The sequence below is a fragment of the Sebastes umbrosus genome, chromosome 15 (genome assembly GCF_015220745.1).
Source record: "Sebastes umbrosus isolate fSebUmb1 chromosome 15, fSebUmb1.pri, whole genome shotgun sequence".
Taxonomy (NCBI): domain Eukaryota; kingdom Metazoa; phylum Chordata; class Actinopteri; order Perciformes; family Sebastidae; genus Sebastes; species Sebastes umbrosus.
The window spans coordinates 1,699,286-1,719,779 of NC_051283.1; the positions used below are offsets into that span (position 1 = coordinate 1,699,286).

The 20,494-nt window shown below is 37.7% G+C and overlaps 1 pseudogene and 6 gene segments (V, D, J or C); 3 read left to right on the top strand and 4 right to left on the bottom strand.

The window, feature by feature from the left end:
* LOC119503290 lies at positions 1–6,371 on the top strand. The segment is given in 4 exon segments: positions 1–143; positions 360–654; positions 4,742–4,779; positions 5,934–6,371. Coding segments are annotated over 4 exon segments (711 nt in total).
* Positions 1,569–20,494, bottom strand: part of LOC119503300 — a 26,778-nt gene continuing 7,852 nt past the window's right edge. Inside the window, 1 exon segment of the C gene segment in view lies at positions 1,569–2,066. Coding sequence covers positions 1,741–2,046 — 306 coding nt within the window.
* Positions 3,195–20,494, top strand: part of LOC119503291 — a 20,416-nt gene continuing 3,116 nt past the window's right edge. The window contains 4 exon segments of the V gene segment in view: positions 3,195–3,568; positions 3,676–3,982; positions 10,652–10,689; positions 11,534–11,595. Of these exon segments, the coding sequence occupies positions 3,517–3,568; positions 3,676–3,982; positions 10,652–10,689; positions 11,534–11,595 (459 nt within the window).
* LOC119503298 lies at positions 7,439–8,174 on the bottom strand. The segment is given in 2 exon segments: positions 7,439–7,746; positions 7,963–8,174. Coding segments are annotated over 2 exon segments (360 nt in total).
* Positions 13,046–13,669, bottom strand: LOC119503299 (annotated as a pseudogene).
* Positions 15,202–15,782, bottom strand: LOC119503293. The segment is given in 2 exon segments: positions 15,202–15,552; positions 15,660–15,782. Coding segments are annotated over 2 exon segments (375 nt in total).
* LOC119503301 lies at positions 16,381–18,533 on the top strand. The segment is given in 2 exon segments: positions 16,381–16,445; positions 18,037–18,533. A coding segment is annotated over 1 exon segment (255 nt).

Here is a 20,494-nt window from a genome sequence, read left to right on the forward strand (position 1 = left end):
CTGTGTGTTTGCATATGTGTCCTGCCTCTCTGCTCCCAGCCGTTAAGAGGCCAGTGTTGATCAGTGGCTGTCCAGGCCTTTCAGAGACACAATGATGATGTCACTGATTCTACTGCTGGCCACCCTGGGGCTCCTTGTTCAGGGTGAGACTCTCTTTTGAAAACGTTGCTTCAGGACGCAACCAGGTTCACCACAATGATGTTCTGCTATGATGGAGAAACACTGAGACAAGCAGCATTTACCTTCTTCCATCTATTGTCCATGTTAAAGAAATGAGACTCTTCTGTTTGGATGTTGATCATCTTTCTCCAAACTGGATTTGTCTCAATAACCCTTCTGCTCTTTTTCATGTTTTCCAGATTCATCAGGAGAAATCATCCTTACTCAGTCTCCTGGATCTCAGTCTGTTGTTCCAGGACAGACTGTCTCCATCAGATGTAAAGCCAGTTCAAGTGCTGGCAGCTGCCTACAGTGGTACCTTCAGAAACCTGGAGAATCTCCCAAACTCTTGATTTATTCTGCTACAGGTCGTCAGACTGGAGTTTCAGACCGTTTTAGTGGAATTGGATCTGGGACTGACTACACTCTGACCATCAGTGGAGTTCAGGCTGAGGATTCAGGAGTTTATTACTGTCAGCACTGTAACGGCTTCCCGTTCACACAGTGATACAACGTCGTACAAAAACCTCCCTCAGCTAAAGAGGAACTGATCTGAATGAACAGCTTCACAGAAACAAAAACAAGAGAAAGTTTACCAAAAACAACAAGAACAAAAAACATATTTAATGATTCAATTTGAACATTATAACACTAAATATACTCTATTTAAACCAAAAGTTTAAGTTTTAATATTCTCATTTAGACTGGATTAAAAAAACATTCTGCTGCACATCAAAGCTAGCCTCTGTTGAAATACAACTTCACTTATTTGATAAGTCTAATCAATAGAATATGATAACACATGAACTCTAAAAGTGTAAATATTATTTATTTATTTTATCTTACCATGTTTCACAACAGTTCAAACATACTCATTGTTGAAATAAATTACATATTTAAAAAATGTATCTAATTAAAATCTAATTACATTCACGTTGCAAAATTACTAATCATGTCTTTAACATATTGTAGTCATTTTGTATTTTGTATTCCAGAAAACAAATTTATTGATTGATAAATTTTGATTTATTGATTGAAATCAAAAATAATGTGATAATGGAGTATTTCAATCAGTAATACTTTAATTATGTTTTTGTTTATCTATTTCATTTATCTTTGTGGTTCTTCAGCAAAAACTATATGTAAATAGTTCCAGGGTTAGAAATGCAGATCACACTCATTTTATTTGTCTTCATGCTAATGATATTGTGATTTTTATTTCAGAATTAGAAAATATGTTTCAGACTTTTGTAGATTTTAGAATAATGCATATTCTTTAGATATACCAAGAGCAATTCAATATTGCAAGATTTTGGTTAGATCAATTTTTATCTGGATTTAATTCAGTCACTGACACCATTAAAAGAAAAACCTAAAGACACATTGATAATAAATATGAAAACAAGTGATTTGATGAACAAAACTTTATTATCAGGAAACACTGAAATTATATTAAAACATTGCAACAAGTTGGTAAATATTGTTATTGAAACATGTCAAATAAAAGACAGAGATAGTTACTGAGAGCAGATTGAGAGCAGTATCAGAGAGAAACCAGTAGCAGAGTCCCAGTGAGTCAGGTCAGGACTGGGAACACTGGTCTCTCCTCAGTGTCTCCGAGAGCGGAGTCTGGGAGCCCTGGGTGGCCTCATAGGTCACAGAGCCCACCTTCCTCCACTGGTCTGCAGGGAGCCTCAGGGTGCTGCTCCAGCTGTAGTGTCCGTCCTTCTCCAGCACCCCGGGGCTCCTGCTCTCCTCCCAGCTGATGCTGCCGCTGCCATCCACCTTCCAGGCCAGACTCCAGTCTGAGGGGAAGCCTTTGTTGGCCAGGCACATGAGCGTGGCCTTCCCCTGCTTCAGCTCCTCACTGGAGGGGGGCAGCACCATCAGGGTGGGATGGACATCACCTAGGAGACACCAATCAGCTTAGAGGACAGGGACCACACAGCTGTCAATCAACCACCAGACACTTGGACACCTTTACTTTGTGAGAGATGATTTTCTCCTTGAAGGAGTTTCTGTCAGATGTTTTTTCTGCTCCACCAGTCACTCACTCACACATTGTTTCACTTCCCTTTAAGAAGCCTCTCATGTATATCAGCACAGAGAGAATCATCATACACAATGACCTGAAACATATCAAACTACACTGCAAATAACTTATAAAAGTTGGACAAATTTTAAAACCTTATCATCAAAATCATCCAAGACCTTAACTATACATGACTTTAAAGAATGTAGTGGAAACATAAGCAAATACAGAAAATGAGGTGATGAAATAGAATCTTCCTCAGGAGGATTTCAGTCTTCATTTAGCAAACTAACAATAGATTAAAAAAAAGTTTGTAACAATATGACAAAATAAAAATAAAACAGAATTTGTGCATTTTGGAAATACTGATCTTTATCTCCACTCTGTTCAATTTGACTTGAATAAAGTACATTTTAATTCATCATAACAACAGTTATCATTGTGGTGGAATATTAAAAACTAACCTCAGAAAACATGTGTAAAGTAGAATTGAACATTTATGATTATCGTCAAGTTATTTAAGATTCAGTATGACAGGAATGTGTAAAGAAATGTTCAGTAAAGCTGCTCTGAGATAGTCTCCAAGATTAAGGAGGAGAACTAAAACATGAATACTAACATTGTTATTAATATAAAAGATACATTTATCCGTCCAAAACATTCAAAAATAGAATTTAAAACATAACTTTACAATATTATTGACACAAACAAACTCACCAAACACATTCCCAGTTTACCCAGTTTATGTAATAACTGGTTAACATGTTTAAAACCATTCACAGATCATGAATATGTATTGAACCTTTTCTACCTGAAATGCCAAACATCTATGAGCAATATTAATGTCCTTTTCAGGAAAATATACTGAATTAAGACATTTCTAAAGAACAACTCTCCAATGAATGCTTCCAAACGTAAATAATGATCATAAACACATGTTTATTGTAGATTATGATAAATAATAATTTTGTTTAAATTCATCCAACAGTGACGTTGATGTGTGTTGTAGTGAATTAGGGGGAATTCACAAAATATTCTGGATGAAAATGTGTCCATCAGACTCAAACCAAAGATACAAATGATCACTGACACATTCCTGATCAATACTCTGATAAAGTGATTGATCCATTGATATACAGCTTCATCAGAGTAATCCAAGTCCCTGTTGGAGTCAGTCAGAGCATTTCCATAGAGAGCCACTTTGCATCAGCAGCACCATGCTCCAGTGCTCTGGGAGAGTTTATAGTCCTGAGAGTTGAACACTGGATGACTGACAGCTGTCCTTCATCACAACAGAAGCCACAGAAATCCTCCTCATCAAAAACATGACTGTGATCTCCGTCCTCATCTGGACTCTTCTCTGCTGCTGCTTCACAGGTAAAGTCCAGAGAATCAAACTCCTCTCCTCTATGAACATCCGTCCCTCTGAAATGAAGCCGACAAAACCGTGACGCTGCTTTATGTTTTTGTCTCTGTGTCCTCAGAGTCCAGAGGTCAGGTCACAGTGACTCAGTCTGGAGCAGTGAGCTCTGCTCTGGGGCGCTCCGTCTCCATCACATGTAAAACCAGTCAGGATATTTACTCAAGCTATTTAGCCTGGTACCAACAGAAAGATGGAGAAACTCCTAAACTGCTTATTTACTATACTAGCACTCGAGCATCAGGGATTCCAGATCGTTTTACCGGCAGTGGATCAAACTCTGACTTCACTCTGACCATCAGTGGAGTCCAGACTGAAGATGCAGCAGTTTACTACTGTCAGAGTTTTCATTACCCAAACAGTCAGCATGTGTTCACACAGTGATACAACGTCGTACAAAAACCTCGCTCAGCTAAAGAGGAACTGATCTGAATGAACAGCTGCATTGATCCTAAAAGACAACCACAAATGAATAAAATATACTTTATAATTAAATGTAATTCTAAGAGTTTACTGTACAAACTTAATTTTAAAAATCTATTATTTTATTAGCATTTTCTTAGGTTAAATTTGAACTTTTCAATGTCCAACCAAAGTTTATAAACTGGGAAAAAAAAGTTCAGAAACTTGTGTTTGGTCGATTATTTCTCTGTTGTTACAATGCTAATTGGCATTGTATTTTACAACGTTGGAAAGCCTGTTTATTAACCTTCACAATGATGTCCAACTTGTAAGGCTCATGCATTTGTGGGATGAGCAGCACAGCTGATTATGTGGGTAGCGCCCAAGAAAAATGTACCAAAATTCTCAGAGGGACGGATGTTCATAGAGGAGAGGAGTTTGATTCTCTGGACTTTACCTGTGAAGTAGCAGCAGAGGAGAGTCCAGATGAGGTATATTTTCCTGAAAAGATCATTAATATTGCTTGTAGATGTTTGGCATTTCACGTAGAAAAGGTTCAATACATATTAATGATCTGTGAATGGTTTTAAACATGTTAACCAGTTATTACATAAACTGGGTAAACTGGGAATGTGTTTGGTGAGTTTGTTTGTGTCAAAGTCAGAGAGCCGTGTCTCTCTACAGTGAGAGGTTTTTGTACAGCGGCTCAATGACTTTGTATCACTGTGGTACACGTTCGGTGGAGGAACCAGACTGGATGTTGGAAGTAAGTAAAATGTTTATTATTTTAAGAGCAATTTGTCTTTGTTTTATTTCATATTCAACAGCCTAGAAAAAATATTTGCTTTACACTTTCATGGAGGACTTTTTCGACATATTTTGCTCTAAGAGACAAAGTTAACTACAGCAACAGAAATTCAAAAACTCAGTTACAAAAGTAAAACATTAAACTAGAGGATAAATCATTAATTCCAACATTAATGTTAAAGTTTCATCTTGAGGGCTTTTAGGTTTAGTTCAGTCTGACAAAGTCAGAGAGCCGTGTCTCTCTACAGTGAGAGGTTTTTGTACGGTGGCTCAATGACTTTGTATCACTGTGGTGGACTTTTGGTGGAGGAACAAGACTGGATGTTGGAAGTAAGTTTCTGCTCAAAAATACTAAATATAATATTGTAAAATTATGTTTTAAATTCAGTTTTTGGATGTTTAAGGCAGAAAAATACATCTTGTTTTAATTATAACACTGTTAGTATTCATGTTTTTATTTCTCCTCCTTTATCATGGAGACTTACTCAGAGCAGCTTTACTAAACATTTCTTTATACATTCCCATCACACTAAAATTCTAACAGATTGAATTGAAAAAAAAGACAAAATGTCCAACCTGTATTACAAGTTTAAGTTTTAATTTTCCGCCTCAGTGATAACTGTTGTACAACTGAACAGAATGAAGTTAAAGATCGGAATTTGAAAAGTGCAAAATCTCTTTATGTGTCAAATATTGTTTCAAGTTTTTAAAATGTTTTCAATGATGATTGAAATTCATATGAAGAACATTTGTCTGTAGTCAGTCTCTATTTGCTTATGTGTTGATACTAAAAGCTTTAAAGTATTGTATTGTTAAGGTTTTGGAAGAGAACGTTTTAAAGATTTTCCAATTTCTGATGTTTTATTTTCAGTGTAGTTTGATATGTTTCAGGTCATTGTGTATGATGATTCTCTCTGTGCTGATATACATGAGAGGCTTCTTAAAGGGAAGTGAAACAATGTGTGAGTGAGTGACTGGTGGAGCAGAAAAAACATCTGACAGAAACTCCTTCAAGGAGAAAATCATCTCTCACACAGCAAAGGTGTCTAAGTGTCTGGTGGTTAATTGACAGCTGTGTGGTCCCTGTCCTCTAAGCTGATTGGTGTCTCCTAGGTGATGTCCGTCCCACCCTGACGGTGCTGCCCCCCTCCAGTGAGGAGCTGGAGCAGGGGAAGGCCACGCTCATGTGCCTGGCCAACAAGGGCTTCCCCTCAGACTGGAGTCTGGCCTGGAAGGTGGACGGCAGCGGCAGCATCAGCTGGGAGGAGAGCAGGAGCCCCGGGGTGCTGGAGAAGGACGGCCACTACAGCTGGAGCAGCACCCTGAGGCTCCCTGCAGACCAGTGGAGGAAGGTGGGCTCTGTGGCCTGTGAGGCCACCCAGGGCTCCCAGACTCCGCTCTCAGAGACACTGAGGAGAGACCAGTGTTCCCAGTCCTGACATGACTCACTGGTTTCACTCTGATACTGCTCTCAGTCTCTGCAACACTCTCTCTCTCTCTCTCTCTCTCTCTCTCTCTCTCTCTCTGTCTCTCTCTCTCTCTCTCTCTCTGTGTGTGTTTTTCTTTCCCTCACTCACTGTCTAATCACATGATTGTTGTAATTCTGATCATTTCAACACAATAAAGACCTTTTTTGCAAATCAGTTGTTTTCTTGTTATTGTAAAAGTAACAGATGTAGTTGTCTTAATAGATTAACTCCAGAAAGATTTAATTTAACTGAGTTTAACACTTTTAAATTGCTTAAAATGTCTTAAGAAATAAACTATGAGTTCATATAATGCCATATTTAATACACCTGATATTCTGAAAGAGAAAAAAACAACACATCAGATAATCATTATTTTAAGGTTAATGTGACCCCGGCATGATACAAGTAGATTTTTCCTTTATTCCAGATTACTTAAAGCTTTTGTGACTGCATAAAAACTGATTCATTACACTAGTTGCATTTTTCTTCACAACAAAGCTGATTGTTTAAATATTTTTAGGAAATTCAGATATACTGTATGAATCTCATAAAAGAAGTGTGTCATTGGGAGAAACTCTCATGTGGAGACAGTTTTAGAAGTTTCCAGAAAGTATAATGAATCTGAATAAACTACAACGTCTGAGATTTTTATATTGCATTTGAATTATGAAGTAGGATATCATCAGCATATTATATCATCATAGTTTCAGTATCAGCAGTGTGATCTCAAAATATAACATAACTCACATGTTTTACTAAGAACAAAAGCTCATTAAAAATGTGAAGTTTTTACATTTGCTATAAACTAAACTGTGAGACTTGAATATGAATAAAATTAATTTAAAATTTGAATTACCTTAAAACAATTGTAATAAGAGAAAGTGTATTTCACAGTTCAGTTGTTATCGTTTGTAACTGTATTAATGTATCTAGAATAGATGTAGTTTGATCAATTTAAATATATTGTTTAATGCCCTATTTTAACTAAATTACCATTATAACTTTGTACAGTATAAAGAGTATTTCCTGACAATATTCTGTTATTTGGACTTCATTGTCAGTCAAACTTCTTAAGTGTCTGTATTTCTGTGCAGCTGTTGAGTCAGATCAGTTCCTCTTAACTGAGGGAGGTTTTTGTACGACGTTGTATCACTGTGTGAACGGGAAGCTGCTATCCTGCTGACAGTAGTAAACTCCTGCATCCGCTGTCTGAACTCCACTGATGGTCAGAGTGAAGTCAGTCCCAGACTGACTCCCACTGAAACGATCAGAAACTCCAGACTGACGGGATTGAGCATTATAAATCAGGAGTTTAGGAGCTTCTCCAGGTTTCTGAAGGTACCACTGCAAGTCATAGCTAACACTTGAACTGGCTTTACATTTGATGGAGACAGTCTGTCCTGGAACAACAGACTGAGATCCAGGAGACTGAGTAAGGATGATTTCTCCTGATGAATCTAGAAAACATGAAAAAGAGCAGAAGGGTTATTGAAACAAATCCAGTTTGGAGAAAGATGATCAACATCCAAACAGAAGAGTCTCATTTCTTTAACATGGACAATAGATGGAAGAAGGTAAATGCTGCTTGTCTCAGTGTTTCTCCATCATAGCAGAACATCATTGTGGTGAACCTGGTTGCCTCCTGAAGCAAAGTTTTCAGAAGAGAGTCTCACCCTGAACAAGGAGCCCCAGGGTGGCCAGCAGTAGAATCAGTGACATCATCATTGTGTCTCTGAAAGGCCTGGACAGCCACTGATCAACACTGGCCTCTTAACGGCTGGGAGCAGAGAGGCAGGACACATATGCAAACACACAGAGTCAGTGAACTGTAGCTGTCCTCAACACATCAAGCTGTTTCCCTCTCACTGCTGACAGCTTTGACTATTTAAATTATCGAAGATATAATGCGTTAAGAAACTGCCGACTTTAATTGGTTAACATTGGTAATTAGAGTGATGTTGATTTTGTTAAATTATTAAGCCCTTTTATAGTCTTCATCATCTAGCCAATATACATTTTTTATTCTAGCTCCATAAACACAATTACAGGTTCATTCTGTTTACTTGGTTTAATTATGTACAAACATTCTTCACGGTTAACATGTCATGCCCCGCTCTCCTCTAAGGTTATGTGCTCCTTGTTTATGTTCATTAATTCTCTGTTTCAGGAGATGGGTGACCTTTACAGCATAAACATTGGTGACATTGTTGGTATTACCTGTCTAATAGAAAATATTTCACCTGTTTTTAAGATAAAAAAAAACAGTGATTTGTTTGTATTGTGGCACTGTGTATAACTGCCACATCACAGTGGGTTTGATAGGGTCTATTTCTTTTATAGAAAGTAGTTCCAGTAAAAACTGTTGAAAGTACATCTGTGAATTTTCCAGAAAAAAAAGGATGATATTTCTGAGATGAGAAGTTTCTTGAAAGTTTTCCAGATGTATTTTCTTTATTCTTTGACCACTATGAACATAATCCGTTCACGTCCACTATATTATAGTGACAGCACATAAAACAGATCTATCTGCACGGCTCCACCACTAAGAGTCAGTGAGAATATATGTTCTGTAATTCTGTTGATTTGGATGAACTGTTTAAATTCTTGAGTCTTTTAATTCTCTCAGTCAGAGGATTTACTTGAGTTACATATGTTCATACTGAGATATAAACTCCAAACTGTGAATTCAACTTTGCTGTATATATAAAAGAGGAGTGAGTGTAGCAAGAAAAGCTGCTTTGGTTACCGATCAGATTAAGGGACTGAAAGAAGGGAGGATGAGGATATTGTGATGTATAAAAGGATGTCAACTGCAACCAGGTTGATTTTATGATGTGTGACTGAGATGTTGGTGCATTTCTTGATGCAAGAAACCAGAGGTTCAATTTAAAATGGAATAAGTCATGGAGACACAGGATCTACATATCTACTGGATCTTTGTAAATACATTTGTACTGATGTAAACTTATCATAACAGATACGGAGGGTGAACAGGGTCGTTGTTTCTATAAAACAAATGAGATGTGAGAGTGTGTGTGTGTGTGTGTGTGTGTGTGTGTGTGTGTGTGTGCGTGTGTCCTCAGTGAAGTGTATCAGTCTCTGCAGTAGCTTCCAGCTGCAGCAGTCAGTTCAGTTTCTGTTCAGTCTGACTGAGGGAGGTTTTTGTACGACGCTTTTTCACTGTGTGAACACATACTGACTGTTGATAACATGAAAACTCTGACAGTAGTAAACTGCTGCATCTTCAGTCTGGACTCCACTGATGGTCAGAGTGAAGTCAGAGTTTGTTCCTGTGCCTGTAAAACGATCTGGAATCCCTGATGCTCGAGTGCTAGTAGTGTAAATAAGCAGTTTAGGAGTTTCTCCATCTTTCTGTTGGTACCAGGCTAAAAGGTGGTAATTGCTCCACACACGAACACTGGGACTGGTCCTACATGTGATGGAAACAGAGCGTCCCAAAGCAGAGATCACTGCTCCAGGCTGAGTCACTGTGATCCTGACCTCTGGACTCTGAGGACACAGAGACAAAAACATAAAGCAGCGTCACGGTTTTGTCGGCTTCATTTCAGAGGGACGGATGTTCATAGAGGAGAGGAGTTTGATTCTCTGGACTTTACCTGTGAAGCAGCAGCAGAGGAGAGTCCAGATGAGGACGGAGATCACAGTCATGTTTTTGATGAGGAGGATTTCTGTGGCTTCTGTTGTGATGAAGGACAGCTGTCAGTCATCCAGTGTTCAACTCTCAGGACTATAAACTCTCCCAGAGCACTGGAGCATGGTGCTGCTGATGCAAAGTGGCTCTCTATGGAAATGCTCTGACTGACTCCAACAGGGACTTGGATTACTCTGATGAAGCTGTTTATCAATGGATCAATCACTTTATCAAAGTATTGATCAGGAATGTGTCAGTGATCATTTGTATCTTTGGTTTGAGTCTGATGGACACAATTTCATACAGAATATTTTGTGATTTCCCCCTAATTCACTACCACACACATCAACATCACTGTTGGACGAATTTAAACTAAATTATTAATGATCATAATCTACAATAAACATGTGTTTATGATAATTATTAACATTTTGCAGCATTCATTGGCGAGTTGTTCTTTAGAAATATCTTCAGTATATTTTCCTGAAAAGGACATTAATATTGCTTATATATGTTTGGCATTTCAGGTAGAAAAGGTTCAATACATATTCATGATTTGTGAATGGTTTTAAAAGTGTTAACCAGTTATTACATAAACTGGGTAAACTGGGAATGTGTTTGGTGAGTTTGTTTGTGTCAAAGTCAGAGAGCCGTGTCTCTCTACAGTGAGAGGTTTTTGTACGGCAGCTCAATGACTTTGTATCTCTGTGGTGGACTTTTGGTGGAGGAACCAGACTGGATGTTGGAAGTAAGTTTCTGCACAAAAATACTAAATATGATATTGTAAAGTAATGTTTTAAATTCATTTTTTGGATGTTTGAGGCAGATAATAATATCTTCTTTAAATTGTAATACTTATCGATGTTTTTATATCTCCTCCTTTATCATGGAAACTAACTTAGAGCAGCTATATTAAAAATTTCTTGACACATTCCTGTCATACTAAAATTTTACTGATTTGAAAGAAAAAAAGTTAAATTCTACTTTAAACATGTTTTCTGAGGTTCGTTCTTGATATTCCTCCACAATGATAACTGTTGTTGTGATGAATTAAAATGTACTTTATTCAAGTCAAATTGAACAAAGTAAAGGTAAAGATCGGTATTTGCAAATGCACACATTCTGTTTTATTTCTACTGTGTCATATTGTTACAAACTTTTTTTTAAATCTATTGTTAGTTTGCTAAATGAAGACTGAAATCCTCCTGAGGAACATTTTATTTCATCAATTCATTTTCTGTATTTGCTTATATTTCCACTACATTCTGTAAAGTCATGTATAGTTAAGGTCTTGGATGATTTTGATGAAAATGTTTTAAAATTTGTCCAACTTTTATAAGTTATTTGCAGTGTAGTTTGCTATGCTTCAGGTCATTGTGTATGATGATTGTCTCTGTGCTGATATACATGAGAGGCTTCTTGAAGGGAAGTGAAACAATGTGTGAGTGAGTGACTGGTGGAGCAGAAAAAACATCTGACAGAAACTCCTTCAAGGAGAAAATCATCTCTCACACAGTAAAGGTGTCCAAGTGTCTGGTGGTTGATTGACAGCTGTGTGGTCCCTGTCCTCTAAGCTGATTGGTGTCTCGTAGGTGATGTCCGTCCCACCCTGACGGTGCTGCCCCCCTCCAGTGAGGAGCTGCAGCAGGGGAAGGCCACGCTCATGTGCCTGGCCAAAAAGGGCTTCCCCTCAGACTGGAGTCTGGCCTGGAAGGTGGACGGCAGCGGCAGCATCAGCTGGGAGGAGAGCAGGAGCCCCGGGGTGCTGGAGAAGGACGGCCACTACAGCTGGAGCAGCACCCTGAGGCTCCCTGCAGACCAGTGGAGGAAGGTGGGCTCTGTGACCTGTGAAGCCACCCAGGGCTCCTAGACTCCGCTCTCAGAGACACTGAGGAGAGACCAGTGTTCCCAGTCCTGACCTGACTCACTGGTTTCACTCTGATACTGCTCTCAGTCTCTGCAACACTGTATCTCTCTCTGTGTGTTTTTCTTTCCCTCACTCACTGTCTAATCACGTTTCACTGATAAAGTTACTTGATTGTTGTAATTCTGATTATTTCAACACAATAAAGACCTTTTTCGGCAAATCAGTTGTTTTCATGTTTTGTAAAAGTAACAGATGTAGTTGTCTTAATAGATCCATTAACTCCAGAAGGATTTAACTTAACTGAGTTTAACATTTTTTAAATTGCTTAAAATGTCTTAAGAAAAAAACTATGAGTTCATATAATTCCATGTTTAATATACCTGATATTTTGAACGAAAAAAACAACAACTAATCAGATAATCATTATTTTAAGTTTAATGTGACCCCGTCATGATAGGAGTAAATTCATCCTTTATTCCAGATTACTTAAAGCTTTTATGACTGCAGAAAACTGATTCATTACACTAATTGCATTTTTTGTTTTGCAATAAAGCTGATTGTTTAAATATTTTTAAGAAAATCAGATATACTGTATGTATGTCATAAATGAAGTGTGTCATTGGGAGAAACTCTCATGTGGAGACAGTTTTAGAAGTGTCCAGAAAGTATAATGAATCTGAATAAACTACAAAGTCTGAGAGTTTTTTATTGCATTTGAAATTATGAAGTAGGATATAATCAGCATATTATATCAACATAGTTTCAGTACCAGCAGTGTGATCTCAAAACATAACATAGCTCATGTGTTTTACTAAGAACAAAAGCTCATTAAAAACATGTCGTTTTTAGATTTGCAGTAAACTAAACTGTGAGACTTGAATATAAATAAAATTAGTTTAAAATTTTAATTATATTAAAAATAATCTTTAAATCAAATGTAAATAACAAATATTGTATGTCAAAGCTCAACAAACTGCTTTTATTGTTTATATCTGTATTTATTCATCTACTTTTCAACTCATCTACAATACATATAGTTTGATCAGTTTAAATGTATTATTTAAACCCCTATTTTAACAAAATTAACCTTATAACTATGTACAGTATAAATACTATTCCTGACATTATTCTGTTATTTGGACTTCATTGTCAGTCAAACTTCTTAAGTGTCTCTATGTCTGTGCAGTTGACAGATCAGTTCCTCTTTAGCTGAGAGAGGTTTTTGTACGACATTGTATCACTGTCTGAACGGGAAGCTGTTATCCTGTTGACAGTAATAAACTCCTGCATCTGTTGTGTGAACTCCACTGATGGTCGGAGTGAAGTCAGTCCCAGACTTTCTCCCACTGAAACGATCAGAACTCCAGAGAAACGAGTTGTAGCATCATGAATCAGGAGTTTAGGAGCTTCTCCAGGTTTCTGAAGGTACCACTGCACTTCAGAGCTAACACTTGAACTGGCTTTACATCTGATGGAGACAGTCTGCCCTGGAACAACAGACTGAGATCCACGAGACTGAGTCAGTATGATTTCTCCTGATGAATCTGGAAAACATGAAAAAGAGCAGAAGGGTTATTGAGACAAATCCAGTTTGGAGAAAGATGATTAACATCCAAACAGAAGAGTCTAATTTTTTTAACATGGAGAATAGATGGAAAAAGGTTAACGCTGCTTGACTCAGTGGTTCTCCATCATAGCAGAACATCATTGTGGTGAACCTAGTTGCATCCTTAAGCAAAGTTTTCAAAAGAGAGTCTCACCCTGAACAAGGAGCCCCAGGGTGGCCAGCAGTAGAATCAGTGACATCATCATTGTGTCTCTGAAAGGCCTGGACAGCCACTGATCAACACTGGCCTCTTAACGGCTGGGAGAAGAGAGGCAGGACACATATGCAAACACACAGAGTCAGTGAACTGTAGCTGTCCTCAACACATCATGCTGTTTCCCCCTCACTGCTGACAGCTTTGACTATTTAAATCATCGAAGACATAATGCATTAAGAAATTGAGAACTTCAATTGGTTTACATTGGCGGTTGATTGTGTTAAATTGTGTGAAATGAAATAATGCTAAACCACAGATTCTGTAAACATGGATCTGTGTACTTGGTTTAATTATGTACAAGCTTTCTTCAGGGTTAACATGTCATGACCCGCTCTCCTCTAAGGTTATGTTCTCCTTGTTTCCAGTTTTCAGTAATTATTTCCTGTTTTATTTTGGTATCCTCACCTTTGTCTCTTATGCTGTATCCAAAATCACATACTATACTAGTACGTACTGATTTGGCCCAAATGTAGTATGTAGTATGCCGTATGCAATCAAAAAGAAAATCTACAGTCTGCAAAAAATACCCGGATGTCGTGCTGATTTGGAAAAAATCTCAAGTATGCATCGGACCAGTCTACCTCGTCTACTCTATCCCACAATGCAAAGCGCTGGAACGGTACAGCTCTATGATCACAACAGCAGCAGCCAAAAACGGCTCATGTTTAACATTTTTTGTAATTTGCCCAAATGTGCATGTGATTATCATGAAGTGGGCATGTCTGTAAAGGGGAGACTCGTGGGTACCCATAGAAACTATTTTCATTCACATAGCTTGAGGTCAGAGGTCAAGGGACCCCTTTGAATATGGCCATGACAAAATTTAGCGTAAGTTCGGAGCGTTATTTATCCTCCTTCCTGACAAGCTAGTATGACATGGTTGGTACCAATGGATTACTTAGATTTGTTCTAGTTTCATAGGATGCCAGTATCTTCACTCTGGCCTTAAAACACAACCTCCAAAAGGTTGATTGCGTTAATGTGTTAAAGAAATTAGTGGCATTAAAAGGAATTTCCGTTAACCTGTTATTATCACGTTAACATTGACAGCCCTAGTGCTGAGATATAAACTCCAAACTGTGAATTCAACTTTGCTGTATATATAAAAGAGGAGTGAGTGTAGCAAGAAAAGCTGCTTTGGTTACTGATCAGATTAAGAGACTGAAAGAAGGGAGGATGAGGATATTTTGATGTATAAAAGGATGGCATCTGCAAACAGGCTGATTTTATGATGTGTGACTGAGATGTTGGTGCATTTCAAGATGGAAGAAACCAGAAGTTCAATTTAAAATGGAATAAGTCATGTAGACACAGGATTCACATGTATACTGTATCTTGGTAATTACATTTGTACTGATGTAAACTTATCATTAAAGATACGGAGGGTGAACAGGGTCGTTGTTTCTGAAAAAAAAATGAGATGTGAGAGTGTGTGTGTGTGTGTGTGTGTGTGTGTGTGTGTGTGTGTGTGTGTGTGTGTGTGCGTGTGTGTGTGTATCCTCAGTGAAGTGTGTCAGTCTCTGCAATAGCTTCCAGCTGCAGCAGTCAGTTCAGTTTCTGTTCAGTCTGAATGAGGGTGGTTTTTGTACGACGCTTTTTCACTGTGTGAACACATACTGACTGTTGATAACATGAAAACTCTGACAGTAGTAAACTGCTGCATCTTCAGTCTGGACTCCACTGATGGTCAGAGTGAAGTCAGAGTTTGATCCACTGCCGGTAAAACGATCTGGAATCCCTGATGCTCGAGTGCTAGTATAGTAAATAAGCAGTTTAGGAATTTCTCCATCTTTCTGTTGGTACCAGTGTAAATAGCTTGAGCTATAAACATCCTGACTGGTCCTACAGCTGATGGAGATGGAGCTTCCCAGAGCAGAGCTCACTGCTCCAGGCTGAGTCACTGTGACCTGACCTCTGGACTCTGAGGACACAGAGACAAAAACATAAAGCAGCGTCACGGTTTTGTTGGCTTCATTTCAGAGGGACGGATGTTCATAGAGGAGAGGAGTTTGATTCTCTGGACTTTACCTGTGAAGCAGCAGCAGAGGAGAGTCCAGATGAGGACGGAGATCACAGTCATGTTTTTGATGAGGAGGATTTCTGTGGCTTCTGTTGTGATGAAGGACAGCTGTCAGTCATCCAGTGTTCAACTCTCAGGACTATAAACTCTCCCAGAGCACTGGAGCATGGTGCTGCTGATGCAAAGTGGCTCTCTATGGAAATGCTTGGACTGACTCCAACAGGGACTTGGATTACTCTGATCATGCTGTTTATCAATGGATCAATCACTTTATCAGAGTATTGATCAGGAATGTGTCAGTGATCATTTGTATCTTTGGTTTGAGTCTGATGGACACATTTTCATCCAGAATATTTTGTGGATTCCCCCTAATTCACTACCACAAAAATCAACATCACTGTTGGACGAATTTAAACAAAATTATTATTTATCATAATCTACAATAAACATGTGTTTATGATAATTATTTACATTTTGCAGCATTCATTGGAGAGTTGTTCTTTAGAAATATCTTAATTAAATATTTTTGCTGAAAAGGACATTAATATTGCTTATAGATGTTCGGCATTTCATGTAGAAAAGATTCAATACATATTCATGATCTGTGAATGGTTTTAAACGCATTAACCAGTTATTACATAAACTGGGTAAACTGGGAATGTGTTTGGTGAGTTTGTTTGTGTCAAAGTCAGAGAGCCGTGTCTCTCTACAGTGAGAGGTTTTTGTACGGCGGCTCAATGACTTTGTATCACTGTGGTGGACTTTTGGTGGAGGAACCAGACTGGAATTTGGAAGTAAGTCAAATGTTTATTATTTTAAGAGCAATTTGTCTTTGTTTAATTTTATATTTAAATAGTCTAGAAAAGATATTTGCCTTTACACTTTAATAGATGACTTTTCAACATATTTTGCTCTAAGAGACAAAGTTCACTACAGCAACAGAAATTCAAAAACTGATTGTTACAAAAGTAAAACATTAAACTAGAGGATAAATCATTATTTCCAACTTTAATGTTTAAGTTTCATCTTGAGGGCTTGTAGGTTCAGTTCAGTCTGACAAAGTCAGAGAGCCGTATCTTTCTACAGTGAGAGGTTTTTGTACGGCGGCTCAATGACTTTGTATCACTGTGGTACACGTTCGGTGGAGGAACCAGACTGGATGTTGGAAGTAAGTCAAATGTTTATTATTTCAGGAGCAATTTGTCTTTGTGTTATTTTATATTTAAACAGTCTAGAAAAATTTGCCTTTACATTTTCATGGATGACTTTTTCAACATATTTTGCTCTAAGAGACAAAGTTCACTTCAGCAAAAGAAATTCAAAAACTCATTGTTACAAAAGTAAAACATTAAACTAGAGGATAAATCATTAATTCCAACATTAATGTTAAAGTTTCATCTTGAGGGCTTATAGGTTTAGTTCAGTTTGACAAAGTCAGAGAGCCGTGTCTCTCTACAGTGAGAGGTTTTTGTACGGCGGCTCAATGACTTTGTATCACTGTGGTTGACTTTTGGTGGAGGAACCAGACTGGATGTTGGAAGTAAGTTTCTGCACAAAAATACTAAATATAATATTGTAAAATAATGTTTTAAATTCAGTTTTTGGATGTTTGAGGCAGATTATAATATCTTGTTTAAATTGTAACACTTATTCATGTTTTTATTTCTCCTCCTTTATCGTGGAGACTAATTCAGAGCAGCTTTACTAAACATTTCTTGACACATTCTTGTCATAGTGAAATTGAACTGATTTGAAAGAGACAAAGTTAATTTCTACTTTACACACGTTTGCTGAGGTTTGTTTTTAAGATTCCAACACAATGATAACTGTTGTTATGATGAATTAAAATGTACTTTATTCCAGTCAAATTTAACAAAGTGAAGATAAAGATCAGTATTTGCAAATACACAAATTCTGTAATCTTTTTATTGTGTCATATTGTTACAAACTTTTTTTTTAAATCTATTGTTAGTTTGCTAAATGAAGACTGAAATCCTCCTGAGGAACATTGTATTTATTCAAATCATTTTCTGTATTTGCTTATATTTCCACTACACACTTTAAAGTCATGTATAGTTAAGGTCTTGGGTGATTTTGATGAAAATGTTTTAAAATTTGTCCAACTTTCATAAGTTATTTGCAGTGTAGTTTGCTATGTTTCAGGTCATTGTGTATGATGATTCTCTCTGTGCTGATATGCATGAGAGGCTTCTTAAAGGGAAGTGAAACATTGTGTGACTGAGTGACTGGTGGAGCAGAAAAAACATCTGACAGAAACTCCTTCAAGGAGAAAATCATCTCTCACACAGTAAAGGTGTCCAAGTGTCTGGTGGTTGATTGACAGCTGTGTGGTCCCTGTCCTCTAAGCTGATTGGTGTCTCCTAGGTGATGTCCGTCCCACCCTGACGGTGCTGCCCCCCTCCAGCGAGGAGCTGCAGCAGGGGAAGGCCACGCTCATGTGCCTGGCCAACAAGGGCTTCCCCTCAGACTGGAGTCTGGCCTGGAAGGTGGACGGCAGCGGCAGCATCAGCTGGGAGGAGAGCAGGAGCCCCGGGGTGCTGGAGAAGGACGGCCACTACAGCTGGAGCAGCACCCTGAGGCTCCCTGCAGACCAGTGGAGGAAGGTGGGCTCTGTGACCTGTGAAGCCACCCAGGGCTCCCAGACTCCGCTCTCAGAGACACTGAGGAGAGACCAGTGTTCCCAGTCCTGACCTGATTCACTTGGACTCTGCTACTGGTTTCACTCTGCTACTGCTCTCTGTCTTCTCTCTCTCTCTCTCTGGTTCTCTCTTTCTCTTTCGACATTAACGTCTTCTTGGTTGTGTTGATGTTTTCAACATTTTAAAACAATAAAGATTTTATCATGTGTATTATAAAAGTGACATGTCTTTTGACTTCCTTTCTTTGACATATATTATAAATTAGGAACATTAGTCAGAGTAAAACAACAGTAACGAGTCAATTTTTCCAGATTACTTTTTAATGGTTTTGAGACTGTGTATATTAATCTATTATTCTATTGTTCCAGTTTTCATTTTATTCATTAAATTTGCTAATAAACTTGGTAAGAACATTTCAATGGTTAATCACAAATGTCTCTGTTATTACGAATTTTCACCTTTAAAGAATATTTATATATTATGTTCATGTATTGTTAAATTGTACTGACAAATCTGAATTCAAAAACCAAAATAATAATTTTAAAAATATTTTTTAAAGTTTTAGAGAGATAAAGCAGGGTATCATCTGCATAAAGTGATATAACATGCAGGTAATTTGAGGTTTCAGACTAAAAGATTTAAATGTTGATAGTGTCATCACTTTTCAGTGGTATAATACAGCAGATATGATTAATGTGGGCAAAAAGGATGAGTGAAGGTCATGTTGAAATGAAGTTTCAATAAATCTACAAAATTTGAATGGAGTTTTACAGTAAATAATAGCGTATTATCAGCATACAGGGATATGATATAAAGATTATCTTAAAGATTTTCACTTGAATTTTCACTAAAAAGATGTTCACATTCAAGTGGTGTTTGCAAAACCTCAAGCACAAAAGAAAAAGAAAAAGATGAGAAAGGGAGAGACCTAAAGGGTTAATACTTTATTGCAGACTAGAAATGAGTTTGAATTTGCTGAAATAAATAAGACACTCAACATTCTTGAAGAAAATATCAAGATCTGATTTCTTAACTATAAATGAATTATTCATAATTGAGTATGAATGTAGTGATCCAGTTCAGTAATAGTGGTACATGTCAGAAGAATAATCTCATTAATTCCTGAGGAAATAATTCTAAAGAAAAGATGTGTGATCATCTGAATCAACCAGTCTGTTAAAAGAGTTGACCCAAACTCAGAGCAAGTTATACATTTAAACTTTACCTCAGAAAATGGTGAATGCTGACATGTAGAGTAAAGCGCTTTGAGTGGTTGGAAGACTAGAAAAGCGCTATATACATGCAAGTCCATTTACCATTTACCAAAATGGTTAAAGGTCCCATATTATGCTCATTTTCAGGTTTATACTTATATTTTGTGTTTCTACTAGAACATGTTTACATGCTGTAATGTTAAAAAAAAACTTTATTTTCCCCATACTGTCTGCCTGAATATACCTGTATCTTGTTGGAGTATGTTGATGGAGACAGTCTGTCCTGGAACAGCAGACTGAGTTCCAGGAGACTGAGTCAGGATGATTTATCCTGATGAATCTGGAAAACATGAAAAAGAGCAGAAGGGTTATTGAGACAAAGCCAGTTTGGAGAAAAATTATCAAACATCTAACATGGAGAATAGATGGAAGAAGGTAAATGCTGCTTGTCTCAGGGTTTCTCCATCATTTTTTGTGGTGAACCTGGTTGCATCCTGAAGCAGAGTTTTCAGAAGAGAGTCTCACCCTGAACCAGGAGCCCCAGGGTGGCCAGCAGTAGAATCAGTGGCATCATCATTATGTCTCTGAAAGGCCTGGACAGCCACTGATCAACACTGGCCTCTTAACGGCTGGGAGCAGAAAGGCAGGACACATATGCAAACACACAGAGTCAGTGAACTGTAGCTGTCCTCAACACATCATGCTGTTTCCCCCTCACTGCTGACAGCATTAACTTATATTTACATGGTAGTGTGGTCTTTTTTGACAGTGATTTTTTTGATTTCCACTAAGCCGTTACAGTAGAGGTCTAATATGAATTCTGTTATGGGATATGTTAAGGCTTATTAAACTCAACTTTTAAATATCCAACCAAAGTTTATATTTTTTTTTGGTTTACAACATATTGTAAAAAAAAAGGTTTTTGAAAGGTTTCAAATCCCCCAAAGATTTATGTATGAATGCAGATGT